The 16,245-nt window shown below is 51.2% G+C and overlaps 2 protein-coding genes across 6 annotated transcripts in view; one reads left to right on the forward strand and one right to left on the reverse strand.

Moving 5' to 3' along the window:
• IL17RA (interleukin 17 receptor A) overlaps window positions 1-4,883 on the forward strand; it is a 29,894-nt gene extending 25,011 nt beyond the window's left edge. For 4 of the 5 annotated variants that reach the window (XM_075159491.1, XM_075159474.1, XM_075159456.1 and 1 more), the window contains 2 exons: window positions 127-168; window positions 2,382-4,883. In XM_075159491.1, the coding sequence (XP_075015592.1) occupies window positions 127-168; window positions 2,382-3,892 (1,553 nt within the window). In that variant the 3' untranslated portion in view covers window positions 3,893-4,883. The remainder of the gene's footprint in view (window positions 1-126; window positions 169-2,381) is intronic. The other variant, XM_075159464.1, reaches the window with a different exon arrangement.
• A 4,099-nt stretch (window positions 4,884-8,982) lies between these two features.
• TMEM121B (transmembrane protein 121B) lies at window positions 8,983-11,135 on the reverse strand. The gene is made up of 3 exons (XM_075137388.1): window positions 11,080-11,135; window positions 10,240-10,381; window positions 8,983-10,044 (listed from the first exon to the last, which is right to left on the reverse strand). The coding sequence occupies exons 1-3, from the start codon at window positions 11,133-11,135 to the stop codon at window positions 8,983-8,985; spliced, it is 1,260 nt and encodes a 419-aa protein (XP_074993489.1).
• Between the last annotated feature and the right edge of the window lie 5,110 nt (window positions 11,136-16,245).

Below are 16,245 nucleotides of genomic sequence, written 5' to 3' on the forward strand. Positions count from 1 at the left end.
GGTTTTATCCCTGCACAGTTAAAGATTTTTTTTTTTTTTACCTAATCTTTGGAAGGTCTTGTCATTTTAAGGGTTTAATCTTATGTCATGTTTTCAGAACTGACAGTGACTTTCTCTCTCTTCCAGGACACCGGCGAGGAAAATGCAACCACAATGATTTGCAAACTGGTAAGATGTCCTGCCTGTGTTTCCTCAAGCATATGTAATGCATTCTGGAAGTCTCACACAATTGTCCAGAAGGGGCTCTCATAGGCTCTACTACTCTATACGTGCTTCTCAAAACCAAAACGTAGCCTTAGGATCTTCCTGTTTAGCTAAAAGAAACTTCGTAATATCCAATAGCCTTGGTCAGAGAATATGGAAGTTTAAATGTCGTATTTGGCAGATGGGAGATAATTGCTTTGTAAAGTGGTGAGGCTTTTGACTGAGGCTGTACTGGCAAAAGAACCTTTGCTAATCATAGAATCATAGAATAGTTTGGGTTCAAAGGGACCTTTAAAGGTCATCTAGTGCAACCCCCCTGCCATGAGCAGGGACATCTTGAACTAGATCAGGTTGCTCAGCGCCCTATCCAACCTGACCTTGAATGTTTCCAGGGGTGGAGCATCTACCACCTCTCTGGGCAACCTGTTCCAGTGTTTCACCACCCTCATTGTAAAAAATTTCTTCCTTCTATCTAATCTAAATCTATCCTCTTTTAGTTTAAAACCATTCCCCCTTGTCTTGTCGCAACAGGCCCAGCTAAAAAGTCTGTCCCCACCTTTCTTATAAGCCCCCTTTAAGTACTGATAGGCTGCATTAAGGTCTCCCTGAAGTCTTCTCTTCCCCAGGCTGAATAACCCCAGCTCTCTCAGCCTTTATTTATAGGAGAGGTGTTCCATCCCCCTGATCATTTTCATGGCTCTCCACTGGACGCGCTCCAACAGGTCCATGTCTGTCTTGTGCTGAGGGTTCCAGAGCTGGACGCAGTACTCCAGGTGGGGTCTCACCAGAGCAGAGTAGAAGGGCAGAATCACCTCCCTTGACCTGCTGGCCACGCTTCTTTCGATGCAGCCCAGGATACGGTTGGTCTTCTGGGCTGCAAGCACACATTGCTGGCTCGTGTCCAGCTTTTCATCCATGAGTACACCCAAGTCCTTCTCAGCAGGACTGCTCTCAATCCCTTCATGCCCCAGCCTGTATTGATACCGAGGGTTGCCCCAACCCCAGGTGCAGGACCTTGCACTTGGCCTTGTTGAACCTCATGAGGTTCACAAGGGCCCACTTCTCGAGCTTGTCCAGGTCCCTCTGCATGGCACCCTCAGGCATGTCAACCGCACCACTCAGCTTGGTGTCTCTGCAAACTTGCTGAGGGTGCACTCGATCCCACTGCCCATGTTATTGATGAAGATATTAAACAGTACTGGTCCCAATACGGACCCCTGCGGGACACCACTCCTCACAAACCTCCATCTGGACATTGAGCCATTGACCACTACCCTCTGGATGCGACCCTCCAACCAATTCCTCATCCACCGGACAGTCCACCCATCAAATCCATACCTCTCCAGTTTAGAGAGAAGGATGTTGTGGGGGACTGCATCAAAGGCCTTACAGAGGTCCAGATAGACGACATCTGTCGTCTGTCCACTGATGTAGTCACTCCATCATAGAAGGCCACTAGCTTGGTCAGGCAGGACTTGCCCTTGGTGAAGCCATGCTGGCTGTCTCGTATCACCTCCCTGTCCTCAATGTGTCTTAGCATAGCTTCCAGGAGGATCTGCTCCATGATCTTTGCAGGCACAGAGGTGAGACTGATTGGCCTGTAGTTCCCCAGGTCTTCCTTTTTTCCCTTTTTAAAAATGGGGGTTATGTTCCCCTTTTCCAGTCAGTGGGAACCTCACCGGACTGCTGTGACTTCTTAAATATGATGGATAGTGGTTTAGCAGCTTTATCCACCAGTTCCCTCAGGACCTGCAGATGGATCTCATCAGGTCCCACAGACTTGTGCACCTTCAGGTTCCTTAGATGGTCTTGAACCTGATCTTCTCCTACAGTGGGCAGTAATAGTCCAATCACTAAGCCATAGCAATAGGAGATTGGTTTTGGGTGGATGCAGTCAGCTCTCTAGCAGAGACTAGAGCTACATTTGCAAGCCTCTTAAAGCTGGTGTATTACTTGTGTGGTGAAATTCCATGAACCATCTAGGCATTATTGTAAATCACAGCTCCACTGTCTGGACTTTCCTGTTAAGTTTCTACAATGAAATGTTGTCTGCCTATGTTGCCAAAATAGCTTCAAAACTGGTAGTTGCTAGAACCTTTTGTTAATACTCTCCTATGTTGACTTGCACATTACAATTTTGGGAATGAGGCTGGGATGAATATTTTTCTGTCTTTCAGCAGCGCAATATACCAATCTTCCTCTGCCACCCTTGAAGCCCCGAAAGGTTTGGATTGTGTATTCTGCTGATCACCTGCTGTATGTGGATGTGGTGCTGAAGTTTGCTGAGTTTCTGATGACAGTCTGTGGCACTGCTGTAGCCTTAGATCTGCTAGAAGATCATCAGATCTCAGAGTTAGGGCCGTTACCTTGGCTTACTAAACAGAAGAAGGAAATGGAAGACCTGTCTTCAAAGATCATCATCTTATGTTCACGGGGCACCCAGGCCAAATGGCAAGCCATGCTTGGGAGTGAGCCTGTGTGTCTCAAGCAAGATCAGCAAAAGCCAATGGGAGACCTGTTCACCCCAGCCTTGAATTTGATCCTGCCAGATTTCAAGAAGCCAGCCTGTTTTGGAATGTATATAGTCTGCTATTTTGAGGGGATAAGTAGCGAGAAAGATATACCTGATCTGTTCAATGTCACATCCAGGTACCAACTGATGGACAAGTTTGAGGATATTTATTTTCGGATTCAGGACTTGGAGAAGTTTGAACCTGGGCGCATCCATCGAATCCGGGAAATCACAGCTGAAAATTACATTGATACCCCTAGTGGGAGGAAGTTGAAAGAGGCAGTACAAAAGTTCAAGAACTGGCAGATGGAGCACCCAGACTGGTTTGAGAGTGAAACCATCTGCTTGGATAATGATGAAGAGTTGCAGTCCCTCAACAGAGAGAGCCAGGTGGATTTATTGCTAAGTGAACCAGGTGGAATTGTGAAACACCAGCTGCACCTACGGGAACCTGACCCTAACTGCTGTTATGTCATCAACCTCCACATGCATGAAGGTGAAAATAGAGGCTGTAAACTGCAACCTCAACTTAATCCATGTGGGGATCCGACTTCTCAGACTATGGTCCTTCCTATGGATGAGGCTCCTCTAGTTCAGGTAGTGGAGCCAGTCTCTTCCACGGAAGATAGAAATATACTTGGTCATCATGTGCTGAGTAATGAGGACTGTATGGAAGGAGTTCCTCTTCTGGAGACAAGCTTTGCAATGAGGAATAACATCATCCTCCATGATGACTCTGAAGTTTCAGCAATAGATGACCAGAGTCCTGCAAACCTCTCAGGTGAACTGAGACACCATCTGAATGGACTCATGTACTCTCTTTATCAGCAGAATGTCATTCCTTCAGAGCCATCTCTCTGCCAAGAGGAGGCTGACAAGCAACACCAGTTGGTCTTTGATGACCAATGCAAAGACCAAAGACAGTCAGTGCAGTCAGACCAGGGCTACATCTCTAGATGTTCTCCTCTGCCTCCTGATGACCTTGTGGAGGAGGAGGAGGAAGAGGAGGAGGAGGATCAGGAAAAACAAGTGGTCTTCCATGAACTCTCTCCAGAGATCTTGAACAGTCTAAAGAGCCTCCAGCAGCAGCTGTTTTTCCAGGACATTCAACGGAGCTCTGACTGGGGGTATCCAGCTGAGATGACGGACACTGGACAATCTTTGGAGGACTGTTAGGCTCTATCTGGGACCTGCTCCATTTGAAATACAGGATTGGAAGGTGGTACAATGCACCGTGCTGAAACTGCTTTTCCAACACCATCCTTGTCCTTGTATCATAAATGACTTACTGGTGGGATCTTCCTGTCGGCTGCTAGGAGGCAGCAGGCTGGTAACGTTGCTTCCAATCTCTATGGAGAGAAGCAATGAATATTAGCCACCCCTGTGAAAGAACAGACGGTGGTTCTGTTCCTTGAGGAAATGTATTACATTGAGTCCTCGCTGACAGATGGCAGAAAAATTATTGTGGCTCATCCACTTGTGCCTTCAAAATGCCCTCCAGCTGTACTGGTTCTATTGCACTGGATAAAAGTCATGGCCAGGGTTTGGAAAATAGATTTAGATAACATGGCAAAACTTGCATTGCCATTTTAATACACATTTTAAATATTTTGCTGTAAATACTGTGTTAAAGATGTGTGCCTTAAACTTCAGCTAGGTTAGGGCTGTTCCTACCTGCTTGATATATGTGCCTGGACTATTTTTCTTTTGCCACTCATTCATTCATTTGCAACTGCATTTCCGTGGCCATTCAGAAACTAGAAAAAATTTCCCTGTGAGTGATTGCATGTTGGTCCATGTAGCGCTGATGGGGTAGCGGACGAGTCAAGACTGGCATTTACCCTATTTGTTATCACAGTTTCTGTCGTCCAGCCTGCTGGATACAGCTTGTGACATGTAAATGCATCCAGGCCTTTCTCCTTTGTGTTCAGACAAGCTTGTGGTCTTCCTGTCCTTCTAAGTTTACTTGTCAAAAAATCTTAAGATAATTTTATTTCAGTTTTTTAAAAATCTGGCATCTCAGAAGATAATCTGTTCTTTTGACTTGCAACCAATATTGTATTATGTATATTTTATAATTTTATTTGTTTATAACTTCTGTTTTGTTCCTTAACTTAAACAAGAATACTTTTTGAATATATTTACTTAAACACTTTTATGTCCTCAATTCTGCCTAACTCCTTATGTTAGTATTTCTTATAGAAATATGAGGCAAAACTGAGAGCCAGAACTAAACTGGCTGACAAATGCCAAAACATGCCTGCAAAGCGTTGCAGCTGTATCCAGTGGAGCTGGATACAGCTGAGGGCCCTCATGTGTGGGAAGTGCATGCTCCTTCAAAATGAGTGTTAAAGAAGGGAAATATTGTCATTTCTGAGCAGGGCGGCTCGGTGGGGCAGGACTGTTAAGAGCTTGCTTTTTGTGCAGCCGGATGCCTGGAAAGACTAACAAAGGCACGGTCCCTGCTTAGATCCAAACTCAAGACTGGGTGCCACCTGCGTTTCCTGTCTGCATGGGACCTAACCCAACAGGAGCTAAGCAAGAGGCAGCTGTCATCTCAATGCTTCTCCAATGAGAACCCAATTCTCAGATTCTGTGAATAATTGTCATCTTGATGATCCCACTTCTTAAAGCTTCTTTTATCTTACAGCAATTAACATGTAAATCTGATTTTTTTTTTTCCCCATGAGTGTTTTTCAAGTGGTATGAATTCCTGTAAATCACTTAAATAGGAAGCTCAGGAGTGTCATCTGGATTTTCTTGCCTTAGTCATTCCCTTCTCAAATAAGTCCTTTGGTGCTACAGCTTTTAGAATTCACTTTCACTTACAAGAAGCTTATTTGACGGAAAAATCCAGACACTATTTTAGCAATCCAACATGAGGAAATCAAGTGATTTTAATGCATCTGTTGGTCCCTGAATGCAAAATTGAATAGCCCAGCAAGGCTCAAAAGAGGGAAGAGAAGAGCAAAATCAGTCACAAGTTTCTAATTTTATTTTAACAATCTTGCTTTTTAAAAAATACAAGTTCTGAATAATGCTGGGGGATGCCAAGTGTCCACTGGCCACAGGCCTTATCTCTCACTTCAGTTTCCCCTCCTGGGAGTAGTCATCTCTTTTGTCAGGATAGCAAACAGAGCAATGAAATGCTAAATAGCTGAGTTGTGTTAACAAGGCTTGTACAGAATCCCAAGGGATCTATGTCTTAGTATGGCACAACTTTGTTTAGCAAAGTGTTATTGACCTGGACCGGTAATTTAATGTTGGCAGAATGTACAGTAGGTGTGCAAGGTGCATCGGGTGAGGTATTGTTTGCACTTTAATGGTACCACTATCTCTCTCTCCTGCAAACAGATCTATTATGCAGCAGAAGGGTTTAAATGGAAGTGAGAGCTCAATTACCAAAGAGAAGGGAATTCAGAAGGTGAAGCAGGCTTATAAACAAGACATTGAAGAGCTTTAAATGTTCCTCTGTAGTAAGTAATTGAAGTGGCAGCAGAGCTGCCCTTTTAGTTGCAAGGGGGCTTCTGTACAGCCAACTACTATGAGAGCTTTACGCTCTCCAAACAGCACATTTACAGACAACCTAGAAACCATGGCACTACAAAGAACCACTTTTTCTACAAAGGAATTCTATGCAACAGAAGCATCATTTTGCAGGATCATCTGCCCCAGGCAACCTTTGCATCCACAGACAAATTTGAACTGTGATTTCACTGTCAATGGTTTAAATATGCCATGGCTAGATAAATTTCAAATATGCCATTTTCTCAATAATGTCTTAAATGGAAAAAGGCACTCACTGTTGAAACAGCAACTTTGTTATATGTTATGAAGGGGTACTGAAGAAAACTTGTTAATAATTCTGCTGTGATTCTTCTAGTGTCTCAACTATGCTTATGCTTCAGTGTATTAGGGATGTTCTTTGATACACTTCGGTGCTACTGTGAACTTGGCCATAGGAGCAGCAGAACATAGTTGGGGGTGAATAGCTTTTTATCCTTCATCTTGTTTTTGCCAAAGAAGTTGTTTGTTTTTCTTTTTTCCTCAGCTGTTTGACTGAAGCATGGAGTACTCCTAGGTATCATCTCATTCTCGCTTGAATAATGCTGTAGTTCTTTCTGAGCTTTTACTATCTGTTTAATGCTGAAAAGGAAGGTGCAAGGAAACAAATATCTGTACAAGCATAATACACCTGTAATTACACCTCCTTTGGCCAGAAACTTAGCATCCCCTTGACACATCTCACATCACATAGGAAAAGTTCACAGTACCGAGTTTTACAATCACAGTCACTCACAGCACCAAGATTGTCCAGACAAAAAGAAGTTACTGAAGAGAAAGGCCACTGGCCAAAATTCACACAATTGCCCATGTAAGGGCTCAGGTTAAAAATAAAGCACTCGTGGGAAAGTTAAGCCTAGCTTTTGCTGACTCTCCGTTTGGCATGGGGAGAGCAGCAAGTCACCCATCCTAGCTGCAGCTCTGAACGGAACAGCACTATTGCCCCATCTTTTCTAGGGGCTCTTCTAGCCCCTTGAAACTCATCAGCCACTCGAGAGCTGGGGGAGAAGAGCCCCATGGCATCCCCACTTCTGCCTGTGGGAGCTGGAAGTTACCAGACTGTAAACATTTTGCTGTAGCAGTCCTCTGGAGCAGGCAGTTGATCCCACTCTGTGAAAAGGGAGGTGGGACAGAGGCTCGGTCCCACCCAAGCCTGAGCTGTGAAGGAGAGAATGGATGTGTGTGCAGAAGTCTGGGCTGCGCCTGCGGTCCTGCTGTTGGCTCTGGGTAGCAGTTGGTTGTGCTTTATTTCCCTCCCCATCAGGACAGCTTGAAAAAAGGCTCTGGGCAGGAAACTGCTGTTTTCCCAATGAACGCAGCCTTGCCCAGATAACAAAATACAAGCCTGGGAGGGGCAAAGTCCTTCCTCCGAACGTGGCCTCTGCGCTCCTGCTTCCATTTGGCTGGTTTCAGGAGCAGCTGTAGCCAAGCAGAAGAGCAGGCCTTAACCCCCACCGAACATTCATGGAGCTTAAAACCAAAGATAACTCTGTTTCTATGAGAGGTTACTAACAATTAACTTTTCCCCACCCACCCTTAACCACATGCACATGGAGGACAGGATGCTGGTGTGTGGGTTTTCACCAAAGCTCGGGAGCTCTGTGCTGAAAAGTGAGGTTCACTGAGCGCAGGGCCCGCCCCGAGCAGCGCCAACATCCTCTGCTCTGCTGTTTGAGAGGGGGCAGTTTGCAGGCTTAGCCCTGTCTCTGCTCTCTCAAACAGGCATGGGGGGGGCCAGAGGAAATCTATCCAGCTTTCCTGCCTACGTAAAGGGAGTCCCTATGCTCTGCATAAAAGAAAATCAACACTGATCCCATAAACATGCATATTCACAGAGAAATGAAAGCCCCAGCATGTGGGTGCTGCTGTCTGAAGCAAGCAGGAGGCTGCTGTAAACCCTGTTCTCACCAGAAATGAATGTCTCGGTGGAAGTGAAATGGGGTCTAAGCCCCTGGATTATGTCCATGCCGGATTCACGTGTTTCTTTAGCATGTGAAGTCAAGATAAGATGCAAAAGGTTGAAGCACAGAGGTAGACATTTTCGGCTTGGAGAAAGTGGCTCCTAGGCTTGAAATTACCAGAGGGCCGGCGTGCTCCCAGAGGTTCCCCAGCTGGCACGCAAAGATCTTCAGCAGCTCTGCTGCTGGGAAACAGAGGTGGCAGCTTTGCAAGACCTAGCGAAACCAAAGCGTGCTTCCTTTTGTCCTGCCCGCACCCCAAAGGCACGTCTCTGCTGGTCAGACCCCTCTCACATCTCGTCATCGTGGTCAGTAGGAGCTCTTAAAGGAGAGGACAAAACCTGCTGGTCCCTGGTTTTTTAGGGGGAAAAGGAAAAACTAAACCTTTATGGTCACAAAGCAACACGATGTCCTGGTGGGGAGCGGGAGGGGAAGAGTGGGACCCTCCAAACAGTGCAGAGGGGCAGAAGCACTAGAAGAGTTGTCGTCGTGAAGGGCAGGTGCGTTTTCCAGGGACAAGCCTCTGCCGTAGGCTCCTGCAAGTAGTCGGGTTTGCGCTGAGCTTCCGCTGATGGATTTGTCCGCGGGAAAGGGAGGAGGAGAGCGACAGTCCGACGGGGAGCCCGCGTCCCCTTCCCCTGCTCGGCCACGGCGGCGGGAACCTGAGCAGAAACGCAGAGAGACTCTGCCGGGAGCAGACCCGGAGGCGGCGGGAGCCCCTCCGGGGGCGGCGGCCGCGGGGGCTCAGCCCTGGGCGGTGACGGCCAAGGCGTTCACGTACCCGTGGGGGCCCACGTCGGCGTCGGAGAGCCCGTGGGCCAGCGGGGCGGCGGCGGCGGGGGCGGCGGCGGCGGGGCCGTACTTGGCGGGCGGCGGGGCGGCGGCGGGGCGGAGGAGGCAGCAGGTCTCCAGCGCCTCCAGGCCGCGGCAGGCCAGGAAGAAGAGGTTCTTCAGCATGAAGAGGGAGAGCGGCTGCTGGTAGCGCAGGAGCAGGAGGCAGCGGAGCGCCAGGAGTGGGGCGTCCAGCAGCCCGGCGGGCAGCAGGAGGTGGAGGGCGAGGCGGGCGGCGCCGGGGGGGCGGGCGGCGCTGAGCTCGTAGAGCCACAGCACCGGCGAGGCCAGGCAGAGGAAGTAGACGGCGATGAGGAGGTAGCGCAGCGGGGCGGGCAGCGGCGCCGGCCGCCCGGGCTGCAGCACCAGCTCCAGCAAGGAGAAGCTGTCGAGCAGGTCGAGGCAGGTGGCGAGGAAGGCGGCGGCGGCGCGGTGCTGCGGCGGCGGCTGCGGCGGCAGGAGCAGCTGCCCGGCGCCCTCGGTGCCGATGGCCCGCAGCAGGCAGTACAGCAGCGGGGCGGAGAGCGCCAGGGTGATGCGGAAGCCGGTGGTGCCCAGCGGCAGGCGCAGCTCGATCAGCTCCAGGATGGAGGTGCCCAGGATCAGCGCCGCCTTGGGCGTGAAGGCGATGGAGTAGATGAGCCAGGCGAGATGCGCGTAGGCGAAGTCGCCGCCGCGGGGGGGGCCCCCGGCCCCGCGGACCCCGGCCCCGCGGCCGCCGGGGGGGCCGTGCAGTAGCAGCGGGTGCGGCGGCGGCGGCCCGGGGGGCGGCGGGGGCCGCTCCCGGCGGCGCGCCCGGCTGTTGCGGCAGAAGAAGATGCCCCAGCCGGCCGCCAGCACCAGGTCGGTGGCGATCCAGCTGCACCAGTACAGGTCGGTGACGGCGATCAGGTAGAGGTCCAGCAGCGCGCCCTGCCCCAGCAGCAGCACCAGGGACAGCGCCTGGAAGCCCCAGCGCCGCCCGCCCGCCGCCCCGCCGGGCCCCAGCAGCGCCCCCGCCGCCGCCCCGCCGCCCACCGCCCCGCCGCCCGCCGCCGCCGCCCCGTACAGCTCCGCCGCCGTCATGCTGCGGCCCGGGCTCCCGCCGCCGCCGCCGCCGCCGCTGCTGCTGCTGCTGCTGCTGGGGAGCGGCGAGGCGGCGGCGGGCAGCGGGGCGGCGGGCGGCGGCACCAGGGGCTTGCTGATGCTGATGCTGTCCTCCTCCTCTTCTTCCTCCTCCTCCTCCTCCTCGGTGCTGCTGCGGGGGCTGCGGGGGCGGCGGGCCCGCGCCGAGCCCGAGCTCGACCCGGAGCCCCGCCGGCTGCCGCCGCTGCTGGAGCCCCCGGGGAAGAGGGGCTGCCGGTCGGCGGCGTGCGGCGGCGGCGGCGGCGGCGGCGGCGGCGGCGGCGGCGGCTGGAAGGAGCCCGAGGAGGAGGAGACCGAGCGCTGGTTGGAGGCAGCGCGGTGCATGGTCCTCCCCGGCCCCCGAGCCGGCGCGCCGGGCCCGACGGCCGCACAGCGGCCCCCGGCCCGCCCCCGGCCCGCCCCCCGCGCCGCCGCACCGGCACCGGCACCGGCAGCAGCGGCGGCAGCGGTGCGGAGAGCCCGAGCGGCGGGAGCCGGCGGGGCGCGGCGGGGGAGGCCGGGGGCGGCGCCGAGCCGCAACCGCAGCAGCTGCCGGAGCCGGGGCGGGCGTCTCCGCTGGCGGCGGTGGGTGGGCTGGGGGTGGGGGTGGGGGAGCGGAGAGCGGCTGTGCGGCCGGGGAAGGGGGGCAGGGGGGCGAGGAGGGGAGGCGGAGGAAGGCGCCCCCCTCCCCGTCCCCCGGGCCGCGGTAGAGCCGGATCTCGGAGGCCATGGCCCGACAGACTGTCCCCCAGGCCCCCGTGAATGGAGCCAGCCGGGCCTGGGCCGGTCACCCATGGACATGTCACAGCCCCCCGCACCGGCGCCAGAAAATCAGAATTACTTCTGTCTCCCCCGATCTCCCTAGGCTGACCAAGACGAGGGCCAGTGGCCTGGCACAGAGCCTACAGCAAAGCACTCACTTGTGGCTCCTCATCTGTGGCGCTGGACATTCGGCTGCCCATATTTTCGGTCTGTTGTAAGTAATTATACATCAAAGTAAGTGGCTTTTACCCCACTGATTTCCTGAGCTGAGCCAAGCCACATAGCCGTGATGGGACAGCGGTTTTAAATTGATGTGAATAGCCCTAAGTTTCTACTTCTACCGAAAGCACCAGTCGGAGCTTTTATTGACCCACTAATAATGACCTCGAATTGAGCTTGGCTGGATGGATCTGTCACTAAACAGCACTAAAGATTGGCACATCATGTTTCAAAGTGGCTTGGTGCTCGGCATTACCAGTCCCTCATTCCTACCTGTGCCCACTGGTGATGACCCAGGTGCTGCCTGTCAATGATGTGAAGCATACTGAATAAGCTGGACCCACGAATGTCTGTATTAACTACACTTCATGATAAAGATCAAAAATAACCTGACTTTTGAGGGCGTTGCTAATCGACACATGGGGTTGAGCAAAACCCAGATGCTTAGTACCGGGAAAGGACATCCAGGACAGCAGTGACAACCATCTAATACATGTTGGTGCAGGCTCCCTGAGGAGCCGGTAAATGTCACTGGCTGCTCTTGACAACAAGGAGAAATCGGTCTGGGGTACCAGGAGAATTCATACTTAAACCCGAAACAAAGAAATAATTGAGATAGGGAAGGGGAGAACTTGAGGTGGGTTGACACGAAGATTTCTTTAGACACATAGCAATAGTCAAGAGGAAAAGCAGGGGAAGAAGAATTACAGCAAAAGCATTAATGTCAATGGAGACTGGAGTGAGGGGGCACAGATAAATTAGTTTTCTAAAAGCATGGTCAAAACGGGGGGGGGGAATGTAACTGGAGGCTATGCAAGCTTTAATGCAGTTACTTGGGCAGCACAGTAGTGAAGGGGTACAACCTCTAAACTGGGAGAGGAACATGCATGGTCTCCCATGCTATCCTGTTTTAAAGTCCATGATGCTGCATCTCTGCTGCCGTTACCTGCGTGGCTGGGTCGCAGCTAGGATGGGGGACACCTATTTTCTGCTACACTCACGTTGCGTTTTCAGTTCTAGGGTACACTTGCCAAGATTCGACCTTGCATCAGTGCTACTTGTGTTCATTGCCTTCCTCTAACTCAGCTTGTCATAGTACATAGCATCAGATGAGATTGAACATGCACGCGCTCTCTTGCTAAGAGCCCTTTATCCCTAATTCCACATTTCAATTAGCAAATAAAAATACTTCATTTTAAGAACATCAGTAATCATAGCATATCATAAGAAACATGAGTGTTCCAAAGAACAGTCCAGCCTGGAGGGCAGTGAAAGGGCTGGTGTATCCTAGCCTGGTGCCAGGATGGAGGACATAAAGCTTCACCCCAGGGCAAAACAGGCAGGACACCTATGCAGATGCTCACAGAGGGACCAGGATGCAGCAGGCAGCATCACTAGCCTTGTAACTGTGACCGGCATTCACGAGTTTAAGATCAGGTGAGTCCAAAGAGGGCTGTCGCCATTGATTTTCCAGCAGGTGACTGCGTGGCAGCCTGAGGCTGAGGACCTGTCACGGCAGGCTCCCAACAGCCCTGTACAGTGCTGCCCACATTTATTCCAGGCAGCTCGTGGGCCTCTGCCGAGGCGCTTGGCCCAGGGGTCACAGCTCCGGCATCCTCTCTGCTACACGGAGCCATGGGGCTGCCCTTCCCCAGGGGCTGCTCCCCACAATTCACATCCTATGTCAATGCCCCGGAGGCACTGCCACGTTGCTGCCTCCGCAGTGACGCAGGGGACACGCTTCCCTCTGCATTGCTGGGGTGTGGTGCCAGCCCACAGCCACCCGGCACGGGAAAACGGCAAGCTTTTGCGTGTCAGAAGCGATGCAGCACCACTCTCAGCTGAGCAGCTTAGTCTGAGGTCATTCAGGATGCAAGAAGACAGTGAGCAGCAAGCCACCTCTCCTTTCCTTGCCAGATACACTCCCATCGTGTTTGCTTTGCTCTCCAGCCTCTCAAGGTGTGTGGACTTTGTCAGAGATGAAACCGCTGCGCCCGGGCTCTGCCACCGAGCACTGCGTGTTTCACTGGCAAGGCTTTCTCCCTTTGACAGGCTTGCCTGCCAAAGAAAAAAACCATGGCCAAACAATTGCTTTGACTACAATTTTGTACAACCCCACAAACACCTTGCTTAGGGCTCTGTTGGATGGTCTCTGTTATATAAAGAGCGTGAGGCTCAAGGCCATCACCAAGGAGGATGTTTGCTGGCTCTGTTGCTCTTTGAGGTTCAAGCAGGACCCCGTGCTACTTCTCTTTGACTGGTGTTGGGAGTTGCCCAGTTCAGGATGGCTCAGGGTGGCAGCGAGGGTTTGTGAAGGACACCGGCTGCGTCTCCTCATTTGGTTTCCACAGAAAGGCTGGGTTAGATGGCAGTGTCAGTGTGTGATCAAGGGTAGAGGGTAAAACCACATTCTTACGTACTGGATCCTGGCCTTTGTCTAAGGTGGGTACATTCACCTGACCCTTCTCAGAGTAAGCCAACGCTTGTGTCACTGGCATGATTAATGTGTGGTCAGTCCTGAGGATTAGCTAAATCGGTCTTGCTCCTACCACATTCACCTATTCCACTGCAAGAGAAGTTTTCCACTTCTACGAGAGGACGTGGAGTGAAAACCAAGCATCCATCTGAGCTGCCCAGGGCAAGAGCCCTCATGCAGAGAAGGTTGCTCCTGCCCTACCTGGGCAGCAGACGGTGACGGCTTTGCCTTGTTGGCTCTAGTGCTCCAGGTTTCCTGGGCAATGCACCTCCCTGGGCACCGTAGGCTGGACGCGCTCACTTAGCTGCCCTGGCAGCCTTCCCACAGGCACTCGCCTCTCCTCTGCTTTCGGTCCAGAGGCTCATTTCATAAAGAAACCTCGTTTCACAAAGGTTTAGGTGTGTTTCTTGCTGGACTGGTGTCTGTCCCACCCGCTGGGGTAAGTGCAATTGGGTGGGGGTCCCTGGGCTTCGGGAGGGATGGGCTGTCACCCGCAGCTGGCCTGCCCGCCTGTGGAAATGGGCTCTGACACGGCAGCCAGGTGATGTGGCGAGCTCAGCCCAGGGGAACGGGGGAAGCGAGGCACCTGGGTGCTAAGTGGGCCTGCCTGGGCTAGCTCGTGCTTGGCGAAGGGGTTTGCACCTCTTGTACCCTGGGGAGCACAGTCCTGCCGGGCTGAGGCTGCGTGAGCAGGGCAATAGGAGCCTTATGGAAACGGTTCTCCAGAGATCAAAGGATCCCTGCTGGGGCTGGGAAGGTCCCCGCGTCCAAGGTAGGCAGGTGGGAAAAGGACCTGCGGCTATAGGGCAAGGGGAGCTCCGAGCAGGGATGGGGGAGCACTGGGAGGGAGGGTGGGAGCTCAAGGGCTTCCTTGGGTTAGGCGTGGGCTCCAGCAGGACAAACACAACCTAAACAAACAGGTGAGAATAAGAAAAGAGCTTATTTGTGGGGAAGGAAGTCAGAAATTGTGCCTGGACCTTAAAATGGGAGTGAGGGGAGAAATGGCTTCTTCTCGAGAAAGCACTGAAGAGCTTTTTGTAGCACACTGTAGGATGAGATATGACAAGCTGATGCTTCCCATGTGATCCAGTTATTTAACGCAATGTGCAGTCCTTGGAAGTGTTAGTGCTTAACCATTACTGCTAAAACATTAAAAGGTTAAACTATAAATAGCTTCTACTCTTCAGCAGCTCCAAAGCTATGTTTCTGGTTTCTTTATGTATTTATACACATTTATGCATAGATGTGTGTGTATACATATATTTAAAGGCAAGCAGCAGACAACAGAGTTTTGTGAAATAGTCATACTGAATATCTAAAATGCTACCATTTCTAGTTTACACTACTAGCGGAAACAAGTAGCGTGCCCTCAAAAATACCCCTGCTGGGGGAAAGACAAAACTTTCTTGAGGGCAGAACTCAAGAGGAAACAAAATAATGACTCAATTTCTTGGGGGAAGAAAAAAAAAAGAGAGGCAAATATATGCCTGAAAGAAAGACCAGAAACTAAATCTCTAATTATACCCTGCAGTAAGCTGTCAGAAACTGGCAGCAGTGGGAGGGAAGGAGGCAAAGCTGATCTCAGTGAGTTTGAGCGTAATCTGCTCTAACTATACTCAAAATGCCTTTTGTGTGGGAAAGGAAGGTTCTGGGATTCTCTGACGCATGCTTTGTACTGCACTTATCTAATCCATTCAAACGGTCAGCGTTGAAGTTACAGGCAAGTGTAGAAGAGTTTCACCTGGCCAACACCAAAATTCAAAGACACCTCAGTTTGACCATCTCTGAACGCAGAGTCTTTGTAACTAAATGGCTGATCCAGTATTAGGGTTTGGGGAATAGAGATACTCTTCAAAAGGGTATAAAAGTGTAACAATCTATTGCTTATAATTACATTTCAGTTCAAAGAGCTTTTGATACCAGCATAAAATGCAAAGAGATTTTTTTCATGCTTGTAGCAGGGTAGGGGTTTGGAGAGTTAAGAGGATTTGGGAGTTGCTCTTAGTATTTGTACTGATTCAGTCTTAGCACACAGTGTGTAATGGAACTGACCTTGAGGAAAAAGTGAAAGATCTTAGTAGTTGAACTGACCGAAAGGGAAAAGCAGGTTTATTACAGTGAACTAGAGAAAAGTGCTTTCTTGATGGAACAGTTCCTAAAGAACATGTAGCTGCCTTGCTGGTGTGGGGTTTTAAACTGTTGCAGATTGGATCCATAAAGGTTTTCAAGTTAATAATTTTCATAAAATTGCCTGTGTGGCTGCAAAAATCCATAGACTTGTGCTTTTATAATTGAGGTTAGTTAGATTCAGTAAAGGAAGGGTTTGGGCATGCCCCTGAAGGGCCAACCTCTGTACCAGGGTGAGCAGATAACTGCTAAGCTTGTGTTCAAGGTCCACCAGAATCCACAGACTAAGCACTTCTCAGAGCTTACTCTAGTAGGCATTTCTCACCGCATCCACCTGGGAGCAAACTCCGATCTCAACAGGGCTCTCAGTCCCTCTTGTTCAAGTTGTTCCTTCTTCAGTGTTTCATGATGCCAATATTTAACTCTGCTCCTTATGTTGGTTAAGGATTTCTATGGGACTCTAGCTTCCAGCTAAGGCTGTCTCCTAC

Source organism: Calonectris borealis, chromosome 1 (assembly GCF_964195595.1).
Source record: "Calonectris borealis chromosome 1, bCalBor7.hap1.2, whole genome shotgun sequence".
Lineage (NCBI taxonomy): Eukaryota > Metazoa > Chordata > Aves > Procellariiformes > Procellariidae > Calonectris > Calonectris borealis.